At 48.5% G+C, this 19,133-nt stretch overlaps 1 protein-coding gene across 2 annotated transcripts in view; it reads right to left on the reverse strand.

Moving 5' to 3' along the window:
• Positions 1-19,133, reverse strand: part of LOC135817688 (AF4/FMR2 family member 3-like) — a 33,309-nt gene that overhangs the window by 12,990 nt on the left and 1,186 nt on the right. Inside the window, exons 1-8 of one of the 2 annotated variants that reach the window (XM_065330918.1) lie at positions 18,812-19,103; positions 13,844-13,892; positions 9,167-9,196; positions 8,193-8,231; positions 6,024-7,451; positions 4,485-4,544; positions 1,354-2,400; positions 464-757 (exon numbers count right to left, since the gene is read on the reverse strand). In XM_065330918.1, the coding sequence (XP_065186990.1) occupies positions 464-757; positions 1,354-2,400; positions 4,485-4,544; positions 6,024-7,451; positions 8,193-8,231; positions 9,167-9,196; positions 13,844-13,892; positions 18,812-18,861 (2,997 nt within the window). In that variant the 5' untranslated portion in view covers positions 18,862-19,103. Of the gene's footprint in view, positions 1-463; positions 758-1,353; positions 2,401-4,484; positions 4,545-6,023; positions 7,452-8,192; positions 8,232-9,166; positions 9,197-13,843; positions 13,893-18,811; positions 19,104-19,133 lie in introns of those variants that run through there. The other variant, XM_065330919.1, reaches the window with a different exon arrangement.

Below are 19,133 nucleotides of genomic sequence, written 5' to 3' on the forward strand. Positions count from 1 at the left end.
GCAGCTTAGTGACATCGTCCAAGATCGACAGGGATGGCGGGTCACCTGCCGTGACGCTGTCGACGCTATTGTCCAGTCCCGCATGGAGCCTGTGGCGAAGCCCCTCATCTGTGGCACTTGTGCGCGCAGTTTTCGTCGGCCACAGGATATTGCGAGGCACAAGTATAACGCTGTTCGCGCGGCCCGCGTGCACTGAGTATGGCGTTCCCCGCCCGGTGGAAAACACGTCTCCTGGTCTGCCCCGTATGGGGCCACATAGCCAGTCATGGCAGTGGTAGAAGGAAGGAAGGAAGGGCGTGTGCGTGCGTGTGTGCGTGTGTGTTTGTGTGTGTGAGTGATAGAGAGAGGGGCAGTAGACAGGCAGACTGACAGATAAAGAAGCAGAGAAAAAAAGAGAACACATGGGAGACTCGGAGAACAAACAGACACACAGTCAAATAGACAGACAACGGAGAACACATACCACCGTGCCGGGGATGTTAGCCACAGGCGACAGGGAACGCTTCTGTTGTGGCTTGCGTGACGAATGCACGCTGTTGCTCGTTTCCAACGTCGGCTTGGGGAACCTGTTTGCTGCGCTGTCGCTGCTCGGCTTCTTTGCTTTGACGGGATTGCCGGGGCTACGGCTAGTGGCCAATGCCGACTTCTTGGCACTGTTCTTATGTCTCATGAGCATCTCCCGGTCGGCGGGGTCATCTTCAGAAGTGGGGAAGTCATAGTCACCCGAGCTGGAGTGCGGACCTTTCGGAACTGGGCTCTGAAAACAGGATATCAAATCACATAATGTCGCATGCAAGTATTTTTTAAAAGACGGAGAAAAAAAGAGCCGTAAACACATGCTACATGCACACACACACGCACACACACACACATGCACACACACACACACACACACACACACACACACACACACACACACACAGGCATGCGCGCGTGCACACACTTGTACTTGCTCGCTGCCAAAACTGGTCGTGTGAGTCTCCCAGGAGAGGGGAGAGAGACTAAAAAGGAATCTTGGAAAGATGACCCAATTGGCTATTGAACTACCCAGCGGGCGACACTGCCCTGGGTGGACTTGGAAATGATCCCACTTATGGGCTCACCACACCTCAGTTAGTTGGTGAGGACAAGGTGCAGAAAAAGGATTGACGGCATCAGGGTATCCGTCCCGGGTTCCAACTGCAGCTACCCCTGCTCACAGTGAAGGCAATACTTGCTACAAGTGTGAGTTGCAAAATCAGAATGGATCTAATATACACTTCCCTAGTACCATTAATTACCCAAGAGTTAATCATGTCCACACGCACATACAATGAGTGTGGACACACAGCACCATTCGATTGCCATGCTTACATTCAGTGGGCTTATAGTCTCCAGTGGCTGCTTCTCGCCTGTGAGTTTTTGAAAACTCTCGATAGGTGAAATGCGCTTATTAATGTTTGCCTTTTGTTGCCACAGGTCACGCGGTTGTTGCGGCTTCGGCTCCGGGTGGTGCAGCTTTGAAGCTGGTGTGACTGGCACACTGGTGACGGAAACAGGGCTAGGTATTCTTGTGATTGTCGCAGTGCTAGTGCTGCCCCTGCCACTGCTTGCTGCTACACTTTGTGTGGTGTCGGTGGTGGTCTGGGTGGCTTCCAACTCCTCCGCGTCTTCCTCTTGCTCGTCATCAGAACTATCATCATCATCATCATCAGAGGAAGAGGAGGACGATGACGATGACGAAGCACAGGATGAAGAGACAGATAAATCATGATTGTCATCATGAAAGTAGTTTGATCTCTTGCCAGCAACATTCTGCGTGTCATCAACAGGTTTCTTGCCATGGTCGTCATTCTCAATAACATCATCGTCGTCTCCGTCACTACCACTGGAACTGGACGTGTCAGTATCCGTACCGCTGCCATTATTGCTGTCGCTGCTGGAACCACTGCCACTGCTGTCGCTGTCACTACTGCTCCCACTACCAGAGTCATCCTCACTGTTTGAGTCCGAGTGTATGGCATCACCACCATCACCACTAGCAACCAATGGAGGCTGTGGTTTCTGGGATACATCTGGTGCGCTTAAGCACTCGCACTCAGAGTCGGAGTTGTCACTATCGGAGTCACTGTCTTCATCAGAAGAGCTGGCAGTCAAGTCAGCAATAAGTGTGCCAGTCACGGGAACAAAACTGGCAGGGCCAGAGCGTTGCTCCGTTCCTGAAGATGGCACGGCTGTTACTTGAAATGTGGGTACCTTAGGCACCTGCGGTGGAGATGATGATATGCTATCATCTGAGCTTGAAGCCGAGCACGGGTTAGAAGACACGATACCAAACGGCCGCTTGGCTTCGTGCTGCCTGACCGTGGGCGTTTCCGCAATGGCCGTCACTGGCGAGTAGGAACCTTTACTGTTCATCTCCTACACACATCAACACATCACCGCAATACATTATTCCTCTACTCCTCTTCCCCCACACGCTATTTTCAGCCAACTGCACAATAAATTTCCCATAGCGAAGGGTTACAGGTGCTGATACTCAGATTTCTCCAGGTATGCATAAAGGGAGCCGAAATACCGTATTTCCCCGTAAGGTAGTTCTCCCCAATGACTTAGTACCCCCCCCCCCCATAAAAAATACACTTTCCACTGCCGAGGTTATCACCCCGAAGGACAGCCCCCCCCCCCCCCCCCGAAAGATAGTAAGTTCGTACCCGTCCTACATGTACAGACACCGTACAGTACATACATCATATGCACGGACACTAGAGTTGCGCAGGCTTCCCACTGCGTGTCATTTACCCCCGATAAAAAAGTACTCCCCGAAAGTTAGTACTCATGTGGCTGCTAAGTTCGAAAGTTAGTACGTACTAACTTACGGGGAAATACGGTAGTATTATTAATAATAAATTATTGAAATTGTTATAAATCCTATAAAGTATTCATAGTATGTAGATCCAGCTGGTCCTAGTGACTGTGCTTTTGAAAGGCTATTGTCCCTTGTTGGCAATCAAGTCAAATTCACCAAGTCCATCAGATTTTCCCATCCAGCATGACCTTCTCTGGCAAGCTTTTTTTGTAGGCGAAACAGCTGTCGGGAGGTATTTCAGTATCAGAACCTGTAACCCTTCGTTGTTGGATTGTTTGGTGTGTGTAATGGCTCCCGACAAGAGTACGTAACCCCGAGAGTGTGCAGCCGCGAGCGTCTCCACAACCCTCATCCAGTGCTGCAGCAGCAGATCGTCACATCCGGTGTGACATGGTTCAACAGGTTACGCTGGCAAATGGTGCAAAGTGACCACAAGAGAGTTGAACCCGAAGCAGAGTTGCGCACGCGCCTGCATCTATCATGCACTGGGTGCAAATAATGTGTGCGAGCTCGTAACGCAATGTGAAGTTCATCCATCACAGACCCATTAGCTGGAGTTGCACGCTCTTGGGGGTTAGGTACTCTTGGTACCAAGCGTAGCCGCTACTAGGCTGAAGTACATATGTAGGAGAGGAAGTAGGGGAATATTATTATAATATTATTATTGAAAGGCCGAATGGTATCGCTCAACCCTTTATAAAGTCAACACATTGCAAATAAAAAATATCTGCAATTGTCCATGGGCGATCCAATGAAATGGCATACCCTGAGTGAAGTGTAGCCTACATGTACACTGCTTGCTTTTCTTTCAGCTAGTGTGAGCACGGGCTAAGTCAGTACAGATGCAGCACGTGCAAGTCCTGGGAGAATACCACCTCCAGCACAGCATCAGGATCCGTCTGCTCGAGTTGAAACGGTTCAGTCTCTGCAGCTGATGCTACCTCTCACTTGCATGCCGGTGTCACCGGGTATACGCCGACACAGCCATTTAAAGTCGCAAGACCCTGGCTTTGCCCAACTACTGTCAGGCTCCCACATCCCGTACTTCAACCCATAACCTTTCTTCCCCATTGCATCAACATTGTTCACGCTTTCCGTATTAGACCCCGTGACATATATTCCCCAGGTCGAATGGTGACCAGTATCTGGTAAGCTTTCCCACTTTCGACATGCTGCTGCACATGCAATATTCCATGTGCAGCAGCATGTCGAAAGTGCCACACAACCAGAAACCCCTGGCGCTGCCAACAGCCTCCTCCTAGATCCTGCCAACATGCTGTCAGGCGAACCTGTCAGGCAAACCTGTCAGGTGCATAGGTGTACAAAAGCACCATAAGAACAGTAGTACATGAGGCCAGCTCAAGTCATGACCTGCTGAAAAGTCTGTCATGCATCATGAGTTGCACAGACTACGTCCTACCCCTACGGGGCCGTATACAGGTGTATGATTATGTGTTTATGGTAGGAAATCTGGGCCACAGAAAAGGACGTACTAAACAGGTGTATGCAATACCCGGGTACGAACTAAGTGAAATCCACTGTAAGTGTTACAAATCCACAGGGCACAGCGTTTCAGATCCTTACTGGAAGCTCTGACGTATGGTACACTGGCCTCTCCACAACGGAGGGTACTTACAGCAAATATGGTGGTCATCTTTTTCGTGTCGACCACCAGCCCTTGGCCTTTCTTCTTGGCCTGCATACATCAGTGTAAGAAAAGAACACCATGTTATCAATGCCTATCAGCATTATGAGTACCGGCAGGGGGAAACGTGCGGCAGTGGCAGGGAGAGCCATAGCTGCAAGCTGTTTGTGCCACGGGTTTGAATGCTTTTGTAGCATTAGCACTAAGAGAGAGAGAGAGAGGCCATGTTGGGCACCATGGCCGGAAGATCTGAACAGGACGGAGCAACCGCCGGGCACAGTTAGACCATGCAACTATTGAGGTGGAACATTGGCATGAGCCGGGGCAGGTGCCGGCACCCGATGATCACTCACGTCAGCACTGAGTGACCTCCATCCCATATGGCATCAGCACTGAGTGACCTCCATCCCATATGGCATCAGCACTGAGTGACCTCCATCCCATATGGCATCAGCACTGAGTGACCTCCATCCCATATGGCATTAGCACCTTTCACAGTAGGCCGGGAAATTGACTAGGTGAGGGTCGGGATGGGGCTGCTATCTTCTCTTAACAGATCAATATGGACATTTATTATTGGCTCAGTATCCGAGTCGATATGGAGATCAAAAAAATTGCAAGTGCCTCCTTGTCTGGATTGCTTGTGCTGGCAGCAAAATCAATGGAACGATGTAGAGTCAACGGACAATTTGATACAAACAGCTTACAGAGCTAATTTTCTACATCAGAAAAGAAATAAATTAATGCACTCAATGAACACAGGGAAACTGTTAACGATACAGTCAAGTTCATCGACTTCTGCTGTGGTATGTTCCTAGCATCCCTACTGAGTGCATAAGAAAGTGTCCGTCTGCTACAGCACAACTCATCCCTGCATATATACCGTAGTTTCCGGAGTGTTAGCAGCTCTTTATAATGCATCAACTGAGAACTCAAAAATCGCCCCTGCGGCTTATACTCCGAATGAGGAACTTGACTCGACCAGCACTGGAGTGCTCCACGTACATGGAGTGCTTCACGTTCATGTACGGTATAGCATGCCCAATGCTGTCATTCTACTGCTTTGCAAGTACTGCACTCCACCATTGCATTAGCATGAAACTTCTATGAATGTACTGTCAGTTCTGAGTAAAGGACAAGCTAGGGGAATAATGCTGGAATGTGTCGTGCTCATCAACTTTTGAAACAGGTATTGCCGGGTACATATGTATGAACCGATACCAAATAAATCAATTTGATCTGATATTAGTAAAAAAGAGAAAAAAAAACCCACATGAGAACGAGTAATGCATCTGATATTTCATCACATTTGTAACGCTGGGATGGTAAATTCAACACAATTCACAGTCTGTCATGCGGCTGAATGTCAGCAAAGATACGAATTTAAGCCTCGAAGGGGGGGGGGGGGGTGCGGCTTATGCCCCGTTGTGGCTAACACTCTGGAAAATGCAGTACGTGTACCTGAAGTGCTGTTCTACAGCATCACAACCCATCCGTCCTGCATACACACGCTGCCTACATTGTACATACCTGAGATGATTTAGTAACAGCCGATTGTCGTATGTTTGCTGGATTTATCCCATGCTGTTGAGACTCCTGCTTCTTGCCAGCCTTCTTGGTCTTCCCCGAGCCGCATGAGAAGAGTTTTTCTGATGGGGAAGTACTCCGCTTCTTTGCCGCTATCATGGCTTTAGTCGCTAAAGCAGAATATTCCTTTACCTTTAGTTTATTGGACTGAGTGACAGTGGGAGCGAGGTCCGCTGCCGATGCAGCTGCCGTCGCGCTATCATCAATCACGGCGGGGGAAAAGGTATCGCTGGGCACTTTCGGCTTCGTCTGATGGGCTACGTTGCCATTCTTGACAGTACGAGACACGCCAACCTGCGTGGCAGCCACCTTCTCTTTGCTAGACTCATCCTTCGTGGGTGATATCGAGGCTATAGCCCAGCTTGTGCTGAGATCGATGGACAATGGCATTGCGGCTGCCATCTGTTGCCGATAGCCGGAGGATTGAGTGTTTGCCTTGACCTTGGAGGATAGTGGGGAGGGAGCATGAGATTGAGGTGTTTTACCTGCACCCGCAGGCTCAAGAGAGAACAGCTTTGCTCCTTCGGCCTTGCCTTGATGTACGGTTGGCACTTTGTGGCTGCTCGCACTTTTTTCTTTCTCTGTTGCTTGTCCGCTATTTGATCTGATCGGGGTGACTGAAACTAATGAGTGCGTTTTAGAGCTGGCTTTGGGCTGTTTAGTTGAAATACTCGATTGCGAGACTCCGAGCTCATCTTGTGGCATACTTGAGCTCTCGGTTGGAGAAACACGGCTGGAGACAGGTTGCTTAGACACGGAGTGCTTTTCCACATGGCCATGGCTGCCTTTGTTGCTACTGCTGGTTAGACTGCTGTTGGATTTGCCACCTTGGCGCATGGTGTCCTGAGGACTAACCTCACTGCTGCTACTTCCGACACTCGGCACCTTCTTAACAGAGGATGTTCCAGACTGGGAGTGCAATGACCCAGTCTTGCCCATAGTCCCTTGCTTTCGGGCTTCGCTGCTTTTGCTAGTTGCACTGCTGCTGCTGCTGCTGCCAGCATCACTCTTCTTTTGCTTCGGGACCTGAAACAGCTGTCCAGCGCGCTGACTATCGTTTTTTCGTGCTTGTTCCTTGAGCTTTTGAACTTGAAGTCGATGGGTAGGTGGCCTATTCAATGGCGCGGAAACCCTGTTTGAGGCGCCCTCGGCAAGCAAGTTGGGCCGCACCATATCTGCACCACCACCACTGGTTTCCCCGGCAGGTCCTGACGGCAGTGCCTTGCTGCTGGTGGTCGTGTTCTGCGTTAGCTCCGCCGACGATAGCGGGTTTTCCGTTAACGGCTGTAGCGGTGTAATCGGCTCACGCTCAGCACCAATGAGGTCAGGCTTCAGCTCTTCACCGGAGAATGAGAATGGTCCCAGGATACTCTAGGAACGGGAAAGGAAACAGATCCAAGCACAACATGGCACAGAATGCATTTTCATCGTAGCGTGTCCAACATTCCCATTACAGTGCATTCAGAAAGCCAAAAAAGAGAGCCGTTGACCCTCCATCTATAGTACATGTGCACTGGTTTCTGATGATGGCTTAGTGCGTGAAAGTCGCAGTTAGAACTCTTTTTTCATCCTCTTATTACTGTTTTATACTACATGTACACACCACTTTGTACTTAAATAGGAAAGAACTATGTGCATGTGTGTGTGTGTTTCTGTGTGTGTGTGTGTGTGTGTGTGTGTGTGTGTGTGTGTGTGCATGTGTGTGTGTGTGTGTGTGTGTGTGCGTGTGTGTGTGCGTGTGTGTGCGTGCCGGTGTGTGTTTTAGAGTTGCTTAGAAAGACTAGTGTACTTTTCAGAACAAAGGTGCCTTGGCAAGGTCTCAGAAGAAATGGATAGTGCCCGTGTAGTCAGTTGCCAATAAGCACGGAATGTTGACCAACAGCACAATGGTGCTCTGACACAGGTGTGTGCACTGGAACAAGCCATACCTTTTAGAAGTGAACGTGCAGGGTGCACTGAACCTGCACGTTTCACTCACACCACCCGACCGGCACCGCACTATGAACCCGGGCCTATACGTTTTTGGCAAGCTTTCAAATATTTCGTCAATACCATGGTCTCTCGGGCGTCCTAACACACATAGCAAGGTAGCATGGCAGGTCAATAACTCACGGTTGCCATAACTGATATCTCGTCATTTTTGTTAGCTACCTGTGACACAAACGATCAGGCAGAGAGATAGAGCAAAGGGATATATTACTATGATAGAGCAAAGGGATATATTACTATGATGATATTATCATAATATACACACAGGACTGAATCTCCGGGTGGCTACATGTACCTATTTTGTCCTTCTTAGGTCTCGTTAGTGGACACATACAGACAGACAGACACACACCACACACACACACACACACACACATACACACACACACACACACGCGCGCGCACTCGCACACACACACACACATAATTATATGCACATACATGTACACACATACACACACACACACACACACACACACACACACACACACACACACACACACACACAAACACCCACAATCGGGTGAGAGTAATTTATACTTTGGATTTCTCTGAGTTTCATGCTCTGAGAAATCTTCAGATCACAGGCTTGGGTTTCCGTAGCGTGGGACACGAACAAAAGAAAGGCAAAAAGGACGAGCACGGAAGCCATCACCTTTGGTTTGGCAAGAATGATCATGTGTGCATGCAGGGATGTGTGAGAAAAGCTGATATATGTACTTTCCGGTCTCTGTGAGAGTGCTTGAAATGTGTGTAGGAGGTGTGGTCTAGAGGGTTGGCAATGGGGTATCAACGTGATTGTTACAGTAAATGAAAAAAGGTAAGTACTGATTAGCTGAGCGCTCAGGGGTGGGAGGGGGGTGGGGGAGTTACAGTCAAGAATTGGAGACTATGCGCAGGTCTGCGTCCCAACCTTGAAACCTTGCTTCAATATTCATGATCATGGTGGAGTCCTCTTTTAGGTATAACAGAGTTTTGAAGGATCATGTCAGCACCGTGAGCCGGTATACTCTAACCAGTACACTTGATTTCAATCCGGCAATAATTAGCAATAATTAGCAATAATTTGTCTACCTATGCATAAACATGCCTCTTACCTTCTTGCAAGCGCCAAACTTCGGGGTCGGCTGGAGGCAGAAGATCGGGGAAATCACAGACACAAGCTGACTATGCAGAGCAGGTCACGCACAAAACACTTGCAAGGAAGACAGCTAAGGGACTGGACAATGTGGTGCTGCCTGCGAAAACAATATCCCAGTGGAGCTGATTTCCTTTCCCTGCGTGTAATATATACGCAGGACTGAGCTGCACCTGATCAGCCACAGTATAACTTACCTCCTGCGGCACAGCTGTTAGTGCGGTCCCAGTGAGGATTTTGGTGCAAACAGAACCAAACAGTGCATGCATACAATGATGACATCTATTCTTTGTGTTACACACCCTAGTAGTGCTAGTACTACACATTTAGTGGCTTAGTGTCACATGTATGCTACTAGCCGGCTGCCGGGGAACACCAGTGCATAGGGCTGGTGTCACCCGTGGTGGAACTAGGCAGCAATAGCAGCTTGGATTGCCCAGGGGCAAGATGGGACATTCCCAGGGGTGCTTGACAAAGTGGTCAAGGTTACGCCAGTTCAAGCTGGTTTGACATCAAGTGGCTACTGTCCCACATTTCAGGTAATTCATAGCCAGGACACTTGCAGAACACTTGCGCCCAGAATCCCCCACTTCCACGCAGACATCCCACAAAGACAAGTATCCAGATTAAGGCTAAAATATACGAGGCTAGACTAGCTACGCACCCAAATACCACTTCACCACGCACTTTGTGCTGCTTAATTATCCCCTTCACCATGCCACAACCAACAGTGCAATTATCCATACTGGGGGCCTGCGCTCCCACACAGCATAGTACCGACTTTAAGCACTTGCACAGTACTAACACTGACACTAACAGTGCCAGGCAGGCATTCCACTGAACCAGTCAATATTATGGCCAACCATGCCGTGATTGGCTGGAGCCACGTGGGAGATGGCACGCCAGGATTTGTACTACACCTGTCCTACATCTGGCCACCACTTAAAAACTGCCATAGCTGGCCGTGCACTACTAGTACTACTAGCGGCCAAGGTTCAGACTGACCAGGAAAGTGCAGGTCACGTGATGTAGCAGCACAGTGGTCGTACAATCCGCAGTGCAGCAACTAGAGTATAAAATTGGGCTTTGCAAAAGCTATCTAAGAAAGTAGGCCCAGGGTGTGACCATTGCCAGTGCGTCATGGCCCAGTGCCGGAAGATACATAGCCGAAACTCAATTATCTAAGTAAGGGTGTTCTAGAAGACAAAAAAAGACCAATATGCTGACATGACACAACATTGCTGCCCCTGTGTGCCAGTCATGCTGTCAATATTGACATATCACCGGAAACTGTCTATGCTCTGCAGTCATTGAGCGCTCATGCCGTAAAAAAAAAGCTTGGCACCATGCCACAGCAGCACACCATTTTCAGAACACAAGCCATTGCTGTTAGAAATCCCATCCTCTTCGCATAGTAGACCCAGGTGCTTGAAGTCCGGACATGGTATCCTAAGTTCGTACACCCATAATTTCATGTTCTGTTATTGTATTTGACTCAAATATTTTATGGAGGAGACAGTGTGGTATGTTCTCCTCGCGTACCAATTTTCAGGGATCTGCGATAAGCAGAAGTCCCAGACCACACGAGTGGGTTTTCGAGTGTCCATACGAAATACAAATTGGGCTACATTTCATGCAAAAATCAACTTTGCCAAGACCGATTTCGAACGGACACAGGGTCAAACAGACCTGCACTCAATCATCAAGAGCCAGCTTAGAGCTGAGAATGGCCAGAGGAGAAGAATTTACAGAGAACCACCAATCCTTGCAGAATGGTTGACACTCCTGGCATCTCCACCACTGTTTTCCCGCGGTTTTCACAGCGCAGCTGCTTCATCTCTGAGCCGACTAAAAACAGCTTGCATTTCGGCAACAAACTACGGTTTTCCAAGAAATACTGGTGGAGGCACATACCACCGCTTCGGAACTTTCGTCGTAACAGAGGGATTGCAAGTTAGCAATTAGCAGAAATGTGTGTGTATTTCGAGTCACCTCTGAGCAGTACGGACTTAGAGCACCCTCTGCGAAACCAAAATTTGATATGAAAAATCAGCGAACTCCAGAGAAACAGATCGGATCGAAAGATGGCCTGGTTCAATCAATCTTGGCCTCAAAACAAACTTGGACAAGATACCTTCCATCCACGAGCATGATTCTGGCAAGTGATCATTGCTAGTGTGAGTTTCAGCTCGGCCAACACACACTGTAAAAGTGTCCGGACTTCAAGCACCTGGGTCCACTGTGCTTTGTCCGGGCCCAAGTGCAGCAGCATCAGAGTGTGTGTATGCACACATAGAGACGAAGAGGTATTCTGTTCTTCCTCCCTCGAAACACTATCGTGATGTTGTTCCAACTGATGATAATTAAAAGAAACCGTTCTTGGAGCCTACTCACTAACATTATATTGCAGTGGGTATGAAGTAGTTGAGTGCTCAGCTAATCTCAGTAAGTTTTCGTAGCTCTATTTAACCCTTTACAGCCTAAAATAGCGTTGCAACGTAGAAGGTGATACCCATGCACATGTTGAGGATCTAGCTGTACACATCTCAAACTCATAATGGTCACGCTGATACAGTTAGCTCTGCCACACGCACACACACGTACACACACACACACACACGCGCGTGCGTGCACACATACGCACACACACACACACACACACACACACACACACACACACACACACACACACACACACACACGCACACGCGCACACACTGACCATGGCACACTGATGGTGACAATGCCCAGGACAATACGGCTTGACATCCACAGACAATTTTTAAGGTGACACTGACCGCTTTGTGTGTGGGAGCTAGCGCTTTCCCTGCCGATGAGACTTAAAGGGGGCACTCTGGGAATATTTTCGGTAGTGTGTTCTCTTCATGGGGGCCTTATATGGCCTCCAAGGAATGGGGAATCGCGAAACTGTGACTAGACCCAAAAAGTCGATATATGAAGCCAGAGAGGGCCAAGTCTGTCTCCTCCGCGGAGGGTTTTGATGACGTCACGTGTGATTAGTATTCAAATTCCCTGCATTCGAAGGTGTTAGTTGTTTGAATTTTCTGGTGATGAAGAATGATGTTTGGTCGACATTCCCAAGCTTCACAACTGCGGCCATACTCCAAGGAACCTGAAGGGCCTCCTCAAGTGCCCCTGGTAGAAGCGCAGCGTGATGAGGGCCAGGAGATTGGAGCAGACGACTTCACTGGTCGACAAGGAAGAAACGATTGGTGTTCCTGCCAGAAATGTGGAGTGATGCAGAGGGCAGTCGATTGCCTTTGCTGTCGAGAGATCGATGGAGCTGTTAGCATTGACAGCGCTTTGACATGCGTTACGCATCACCCCGACTTTCCGTCAGCTTGTCTAAACACTGACCAGCTCCTCGTCCGATCCCTCCTCCTGCTCGCGTTTTCGCTTGTGGTAAAGTGATTCCTTTAGAGGTGTTGTTTTCGGTGTGGAACTAGACTTTGCAGACACGCCTGAACTCGAAAATGACGTTGGCACTGCACCCTCCACGCGACGAGCTTACGAGGTCGCTTTTGCCTGACTGGCTGCTCATCGCCCCACTAACCATAAATTCGCTCATCAGATCGCGCTGAAAGCAGGTCGGTTCAAAGTGGGCTGAACACAAACGATCCCACTTTATTGGCTCAAAGAGCTTGTGGGTTTTCCCACCGGCGACTCGAGCTGCCTGCCCATGTTTTTGACCCGCGAAAGACGCAACTCAGCGTCGTGGGGAAACATAAACCACGTCAAATTTGTGCATGCCTCATCCTTCTAATGGTTAGAACAGCCGGGAGCACAGCGTCTCCGCATGAGACAGGAAATCTGAAGCTGGCACATCGACCACATGAAAGAAACAAACTTGACAACTACCCTGCAACGCTTCACCTCGACAGTTTCAGCAGTGTTCCCATTCGAGCTCCGGGAGCGCATTGAGGTCCTAATCACACGTGACGTTATCGAAACCCTCCGTGGAGGAGACAAACTTGGCCCTCCCTGGCTTCATATATCGACTTTTTGGGTCTAGTCACAGTTTCGCGATTCCCCATTCCTTGGAGGCCATATAAGGCCCCCATGAAGAGAACACACTACCGAAAAAATTCCCGGAGTGCCCCTTTAACACGTCACTGGCTCATGGCCGACCGTCGGAGAACCTACTCAAACCTTCACAGCCTTGCGAGGGCTCTGGGTAGCAGTCGTAAGTCAAGTCGAGTCAAGTCGGCAGGATAAGCGCAAACTCTCAAGTACACAATATCATAGAGAGTAACCAAAGTGGCACTATAGAGGCTGTGCGAATGATTTCATTGCGTGAATCAGCGGGACGGCTAAGCATACAGCGTGAGACATCGAATTTGCATATGGGCGATATGTATTGCAGCGTTAGTCGCTAGTGCAAGTGCACCGCTGTTCCACGAGTACACAATTTGCCAAAGCATATCAACTAATGATGAAATTGCATCACCTCTATAGCTTCCACAACTATCTTTTTGACTCAGGTAACGCCCAATCGTAATATCGGTTCACAAAACACACAATACTGCAGCCATGATTTTGTACGTGGGGCAACATCTCATATAGCCAAGTGTTGTGAGATTTTACACGTAAGAAATATCGGCCTGTCTGCACTCACTTTGGAGGACTCTCCTGTTCTCGCATCATTGGGTCTTTCATCCATTGGCCTGCATCAAATAAAGGGCACATCAATAGAACAGGTATTTAAAACGCTCTGTTGACGTGATGTGAGTCATACCAAGACTAAGTAAAGTCAGCAGAGAATGATGCTGAGATGTTGGCCACATCCTGCCTGCATAGCAATGTCAGCTCCCACTGCTGCTAAGCAATGTCAGCTCCCACTGCTGCTAAGCAATATCAGCTCCCACTGTTGCTAAGCAATGTCAGCTCCCACTGTTGCTAGGCAATGTCAACTCCCACTTTTGCTACTATAGAAGCACTGGGAACAGCCCAGAGAATTTAATCGCCAGAGAACAACTGGATACCACCGCCCTATCTTCTGAAAACAGCGATGTGCACTAATTGTGTGCTTTGATAGTTAGAAGGAGAGATTTTACTTCGACGAAGACAAATAATTACACAAACGCCACTGGTGAATCTGATGACGCTGTTCACACCACAGGGTACTAGCAAGGTCAAAATAGTAGGGGGGGGGGGGGGGGGGCATGGGAAACAGTTACCCTGTGTTCCGTTTTTCCACTTTCCAATATTGTCTTACCATGCTAAATGCAATGTATGGGGCGAATACCCGATTTCGCCCCAGACAAATGTGCCTTTATGAACTATCCGACTGCATTTTCGTTGAATTGCATGGAAAACATGAAATCGGAAAATGAGTAGGGGGGGGGGGGTGCAAACAGAGTAGGAGGGCGCTGCATCCTGCTACCCCCCCCCCCCCCCCCCCGCCCCCGCCCTTTGGCCAGAACCCTGCCCCATTACTTGTTTAAAGTCATTGCATTCAACTTTCTAGGCGGTCAAAGCAGCGACAAAAATGGCACCTACTAAAGAGAGTGCAAGTGGCATCAGTTTGCTGTAGTCTCCATTGCTGCATGGCGCAATGCTGTTTTTGGATACATTGCAGTTTTGCATGTACCTGGTGCCACTTGCGCTCTCTTAGGTGCCATTTTCGTCGCTGCACTGCCTTGACCGCCTAGAAAGTTGAATATAAGCATCTGTTTGCTGCTGCTGCTGCCCATATCATCAATCTAGAGATTGTCAAGAGCAATGGTGAACAAGGCCTTACACAGCTGCTGTGTGTATGCAGAGACCGATCGGCCTGCTTGAAGCAGGCATAGCCTGACGTGACTTCATCGTGCGCCCTATCATTTCCACGGTGGATGACGCTCAGGGTCCCGGCGCGTGCCAGCACTGCCGAGTGATGACGTGTCAAACGTGTGTCGAGCACACTGGCTGCCTCCTCACGCTCGGCAGCGGAATAAGAACTACACGTCGGCCAAGAGCCTGACTCCAGTACCTGCCAGCTATGCATAGCGGACTTGTCCGAACCCCTCTAGATCTTAATCACTTTGTTGTGCCTGGCGTAGCAGTCATCTCCCTGGACTTCGCCAGCTTTTCTAGTGTTACTAAAAGAGTAACCTGGCGCTAGAAAAGCAGGGAGTGGTGGAAACCATCAAGAAGGCTCAGCAGACCGATGACTGTGTCTCACCCCTGGAGCCCGGCGTCAGGTAGTGTGTGAACATCAGCTCACTGTCCTCGACAAGCGATGTGTTCGCTTCGTAGCCAATCTGCCCTTCCCGTCCCATACCACTCCTATATACACTCGCCTTTCCCTGACCCCTGTAATTGAACGTGCCAAATGCAAACTCCGTTTCCTTATGTACCGTGTCCACACCAGCAGCATCAGCCCTCTTCTGGAAGATGGAGTAACCCTCCAACCTCCCAGTAACACCCGTGGCAATGACAATTGCAAATACGTTCGGCGACGGCTGTCATGGACAGTGCCTTATGACTCGCGCCGTTCGCTGTTGAACGACACAACGACTGCAGCATGTCGTGTCGAATGAATCGTACGTATGATTTACAGCCCGAGTACAAGTGAGTACAAGGGCAATACCGGCTGATACATGACCGAACGGTGTCAGCCGTGAGGTCGTGTATCAAGCCGGTATTGCCCGTGTACGAGCGCGTACGAGGTGCTGTAAATCATGTATTGCATGCTTGCCCCCGGTGTTCCATATATGTACAAACGTATGCAAGCAGACCAAATCATTTTCAAATGCAGGCTACACTGAACACAACTCCAGTACAGTCTGGAATGCGGTTTTGAATTTTATATGTTTTCACAGTTTGAACAGTGATGTTGTTGGTGATCGAGCACTGAGTTAGAGTAGTTGCAGGACTGAAACACACTTGTTCCCTGCTGCTTCGTCTCCAACATTTGGAGCTCCTGCGGCGTGCAGCTCGCGATCAGGGCATCGATGTCTGCGTCCCAATTAGACGATGCCGGAACAAGAGAATCAGACGCTGCCTGAACAAGAGAGCTGGATGATGACCGTGGCTGCAGAAGTAGGTCTGGAAACAACGGAAGCTCAGGGGGTGCTGCTGGCTGAAAGAGATCGTCCAGATCAATGCCTGTCAGTTCCGGATGAACCGGTTCGGCAGGTGTAGTATCGGGGAAATATAGTAATGATGCCGTCTTGAGCTTGTCGGCTTCTGTTGGTCGATTGTAGTGCACAAGGCTCTGTTGGGACTTGTGCCCTGACACTGCAAAGAGCGTCCTTCTGCTGAACTTCCTTCAGCTGGCCATCTTGCTTCATTTTTTTTATGAAAGCATTGAGCGCTTGGTTTGCTTGCACAAATTCTCGGTCCGTGATTATGTTGATGGGTCGTCGTAGTTTGGTGAGGCGTCGTTGAATGGCAGCACGAAATGAAATGAGGCTTGCCTTGTTGTATATCTTTTTTTCATTTTTGGTCCGGATTTCGACGTGTGCATGTTTCAAAATGCCAGCAAGGTCGGTCGGAGAAACAGTGGCCAGATCACACGTTACTTTCTTCTTGCGGCAGAAATCGGTCAGAACCGAAAGCCATTTTTTGGTGGCAGTTGTCGTGTTTTGCTTTTTTCGTTTCGTCGATAAGCTTTTCAATATCTTCGTCAGATACTTCTTGAAATCTGCTCGTCGTTGAACTACAGTAAAACCTGTCAAGGCGACCACTCGGATAAGGCGACCACCTGGATCAAGGAATGCTATTTCCAGGCAAATGACCCTGGTAACAGAGACCATATTTTGAAGGTCCCTTGAGCGGCGGTCGTCTTAGACAGGTTTTCCCTGTACAGTCAGACCTGGCATAACCGCACAGTGCACACATGTGTTCTCCACAAAAAAATATCCGGATAGGCGAGAGAACCGGATAACTGAACACACATACTGTATATGCATGTGGCATGTCAAAAGCAGTGACATCGTACATACATGTAGACGGGTCCTATGCAGTACAACTAGCGTGCAAAGTACCGTATATTCTCTATTATAAGCGCCGTGCTTATATTTTTTCAACACCCCTCTACCCCGCGCTTATATTGGAGACTGCGCTTATATTTTTTCAACCAATACATCCATACAGAGCAAGGAGAAATACATGCTAGATATCATGCATGCAGCATTGATTTCCACCAAGACCGTGCTAGTAATAGAGACTGTGCTTATAATGTTTCGAAAGGTGCTCACAGTGTGCTAGTAATGGAGACCTGCGCTTATAATAGAGAATATACGGTATGTAAAACAAGCGAGAAAAATGACAAGTGCATGCTGTCCACATGCACCCAGCAGGTCAAGGACCTCATTTGCCTGTACGACTCGTACAACTCCCTGATTCTAGCTTCTGCAAGCCACATGCAACCGGATACGACGAAGCTTTTTGTACACATTTTAACCAGTTTGTACACAAAATCATGCACCGGTATGCGGATCGCGAGGTCCGGTTATGTTGTATGCATAACATATGCTGCACATCGGTAACCAGCGATTTTCTTCCGGATGGCGAGGGATCCGGATAAACGAGGACCGGATAAGCGAGGTCTGACTGTACTTGAAGCCGTAGCTGCTTCAGCGGCTCCACGTGGTGGTACTCTTTCGTCTCCATTTACAGCATCATCACGTAGTGGACCCGGATCGGGAGGCAGTGAATGTACAGTTTCATTCTCCATATTTGCCTGTCCACTTTTAATACCAAAAAAGGAACACTTTCTCTCCCAAGGTGAACTGCAACTGACAGCACGCATGCGTACTGGGAGCAGATTCAACGGGCAATACACGAAAATTCCTGCCCGCTGAGCAAGAGCGCTCATAGGCTGCAGTACAGGCAACCCTCACGTTATTATTATTATTAAATTTTTGATAGGGTAACGTGACATGCAATAAAATACTTTACAGCTCACCCCAGCCTACCCGACCGGCCCTTATGTCTCGTACTGTCAGCATTGCGTCGAATGTGAACTGGGAACTGGGCTTTATTCCCGTAGCTATGCTTTATTTACATGTGTTACAGTATGAACCGAGTACCCCTTCCTCTGATTTATTCCGAGCACGATTATTTTGAAAAAACAGAGCGAGTGCTCGAATATTCGGTACAATTGTCTCACCCCTATTATTGTCAGCACCAACAATGGTGAAGACAAATATTGACATAAACAACTAAAACAACAACAACGAAAACGACAACGACAACAACAACAACAACAACAACAACAACAACAACAACAACAACAACAACAACAACAACAACAACAACAACAACAACAACAACAACAACAACAACAACAACAACAACAACAACAACAACAACAACAACAACAACAACAACCACAACAACAACAATCAATGCCCCACCATCACTGCTGCGTCTCGGTGCAGCCCCTACTCAGTAGTTGTCACGTTTGTCCTAGTCTCAGTACCATTGTGTCTTTCATTATTATTTACGAGTTGGGTATGCAGAAAACCCGGCTTCCAGCCGAGTCTCACGCAAGCAGTGAAATTAATTTTTAAATTTTTTATGTGAACATAGTAAAAAAATAAAAAAATAAAAAACAACAAAAAAAACAACAACAACAACCTCATGGGAGGCTCACCCTATACTGGTGATAGGCAGAGGCTGCTGCAGGAATCCCGTTACGGGCATGATGACCAAGATGACAGCACAGCCAATCTCTTCTACTAAGCAAGCAACCGTTGAAACGGCGAACTTCCGCACGAGTCCTGAGAACGGATCGATCGAACTCGAAACACGTCTTACGACTTTTCGAAGTAAACTGTTGCTCTGCAATGATGGAGGTAACTAACTTGACATTTTCTTCAATAGCCAAGAGCTCTGTCGCATCCTGTAATAAACTATAACTCTGGAGGAAGACTGCTGGTTGCAAACTAAGAGGAGCTCGTAGCTCGTCGCTAATA

This window comes from Sycon ciliatum, chromosome 5 (assembly GCF_964019385.1).
Source record: "Sycon ciliatum chromosome 5, ocSycCili1.1, whole genome shotgun sequence".
In the NCBI taxonomy this organism is placed as follows: domain Eukaryota; kingdom Metazoa; phylum Porifera; class Calcarea; order Leucosolenida; family Sycettidae; genus Sycon; species Sycon ciliatum.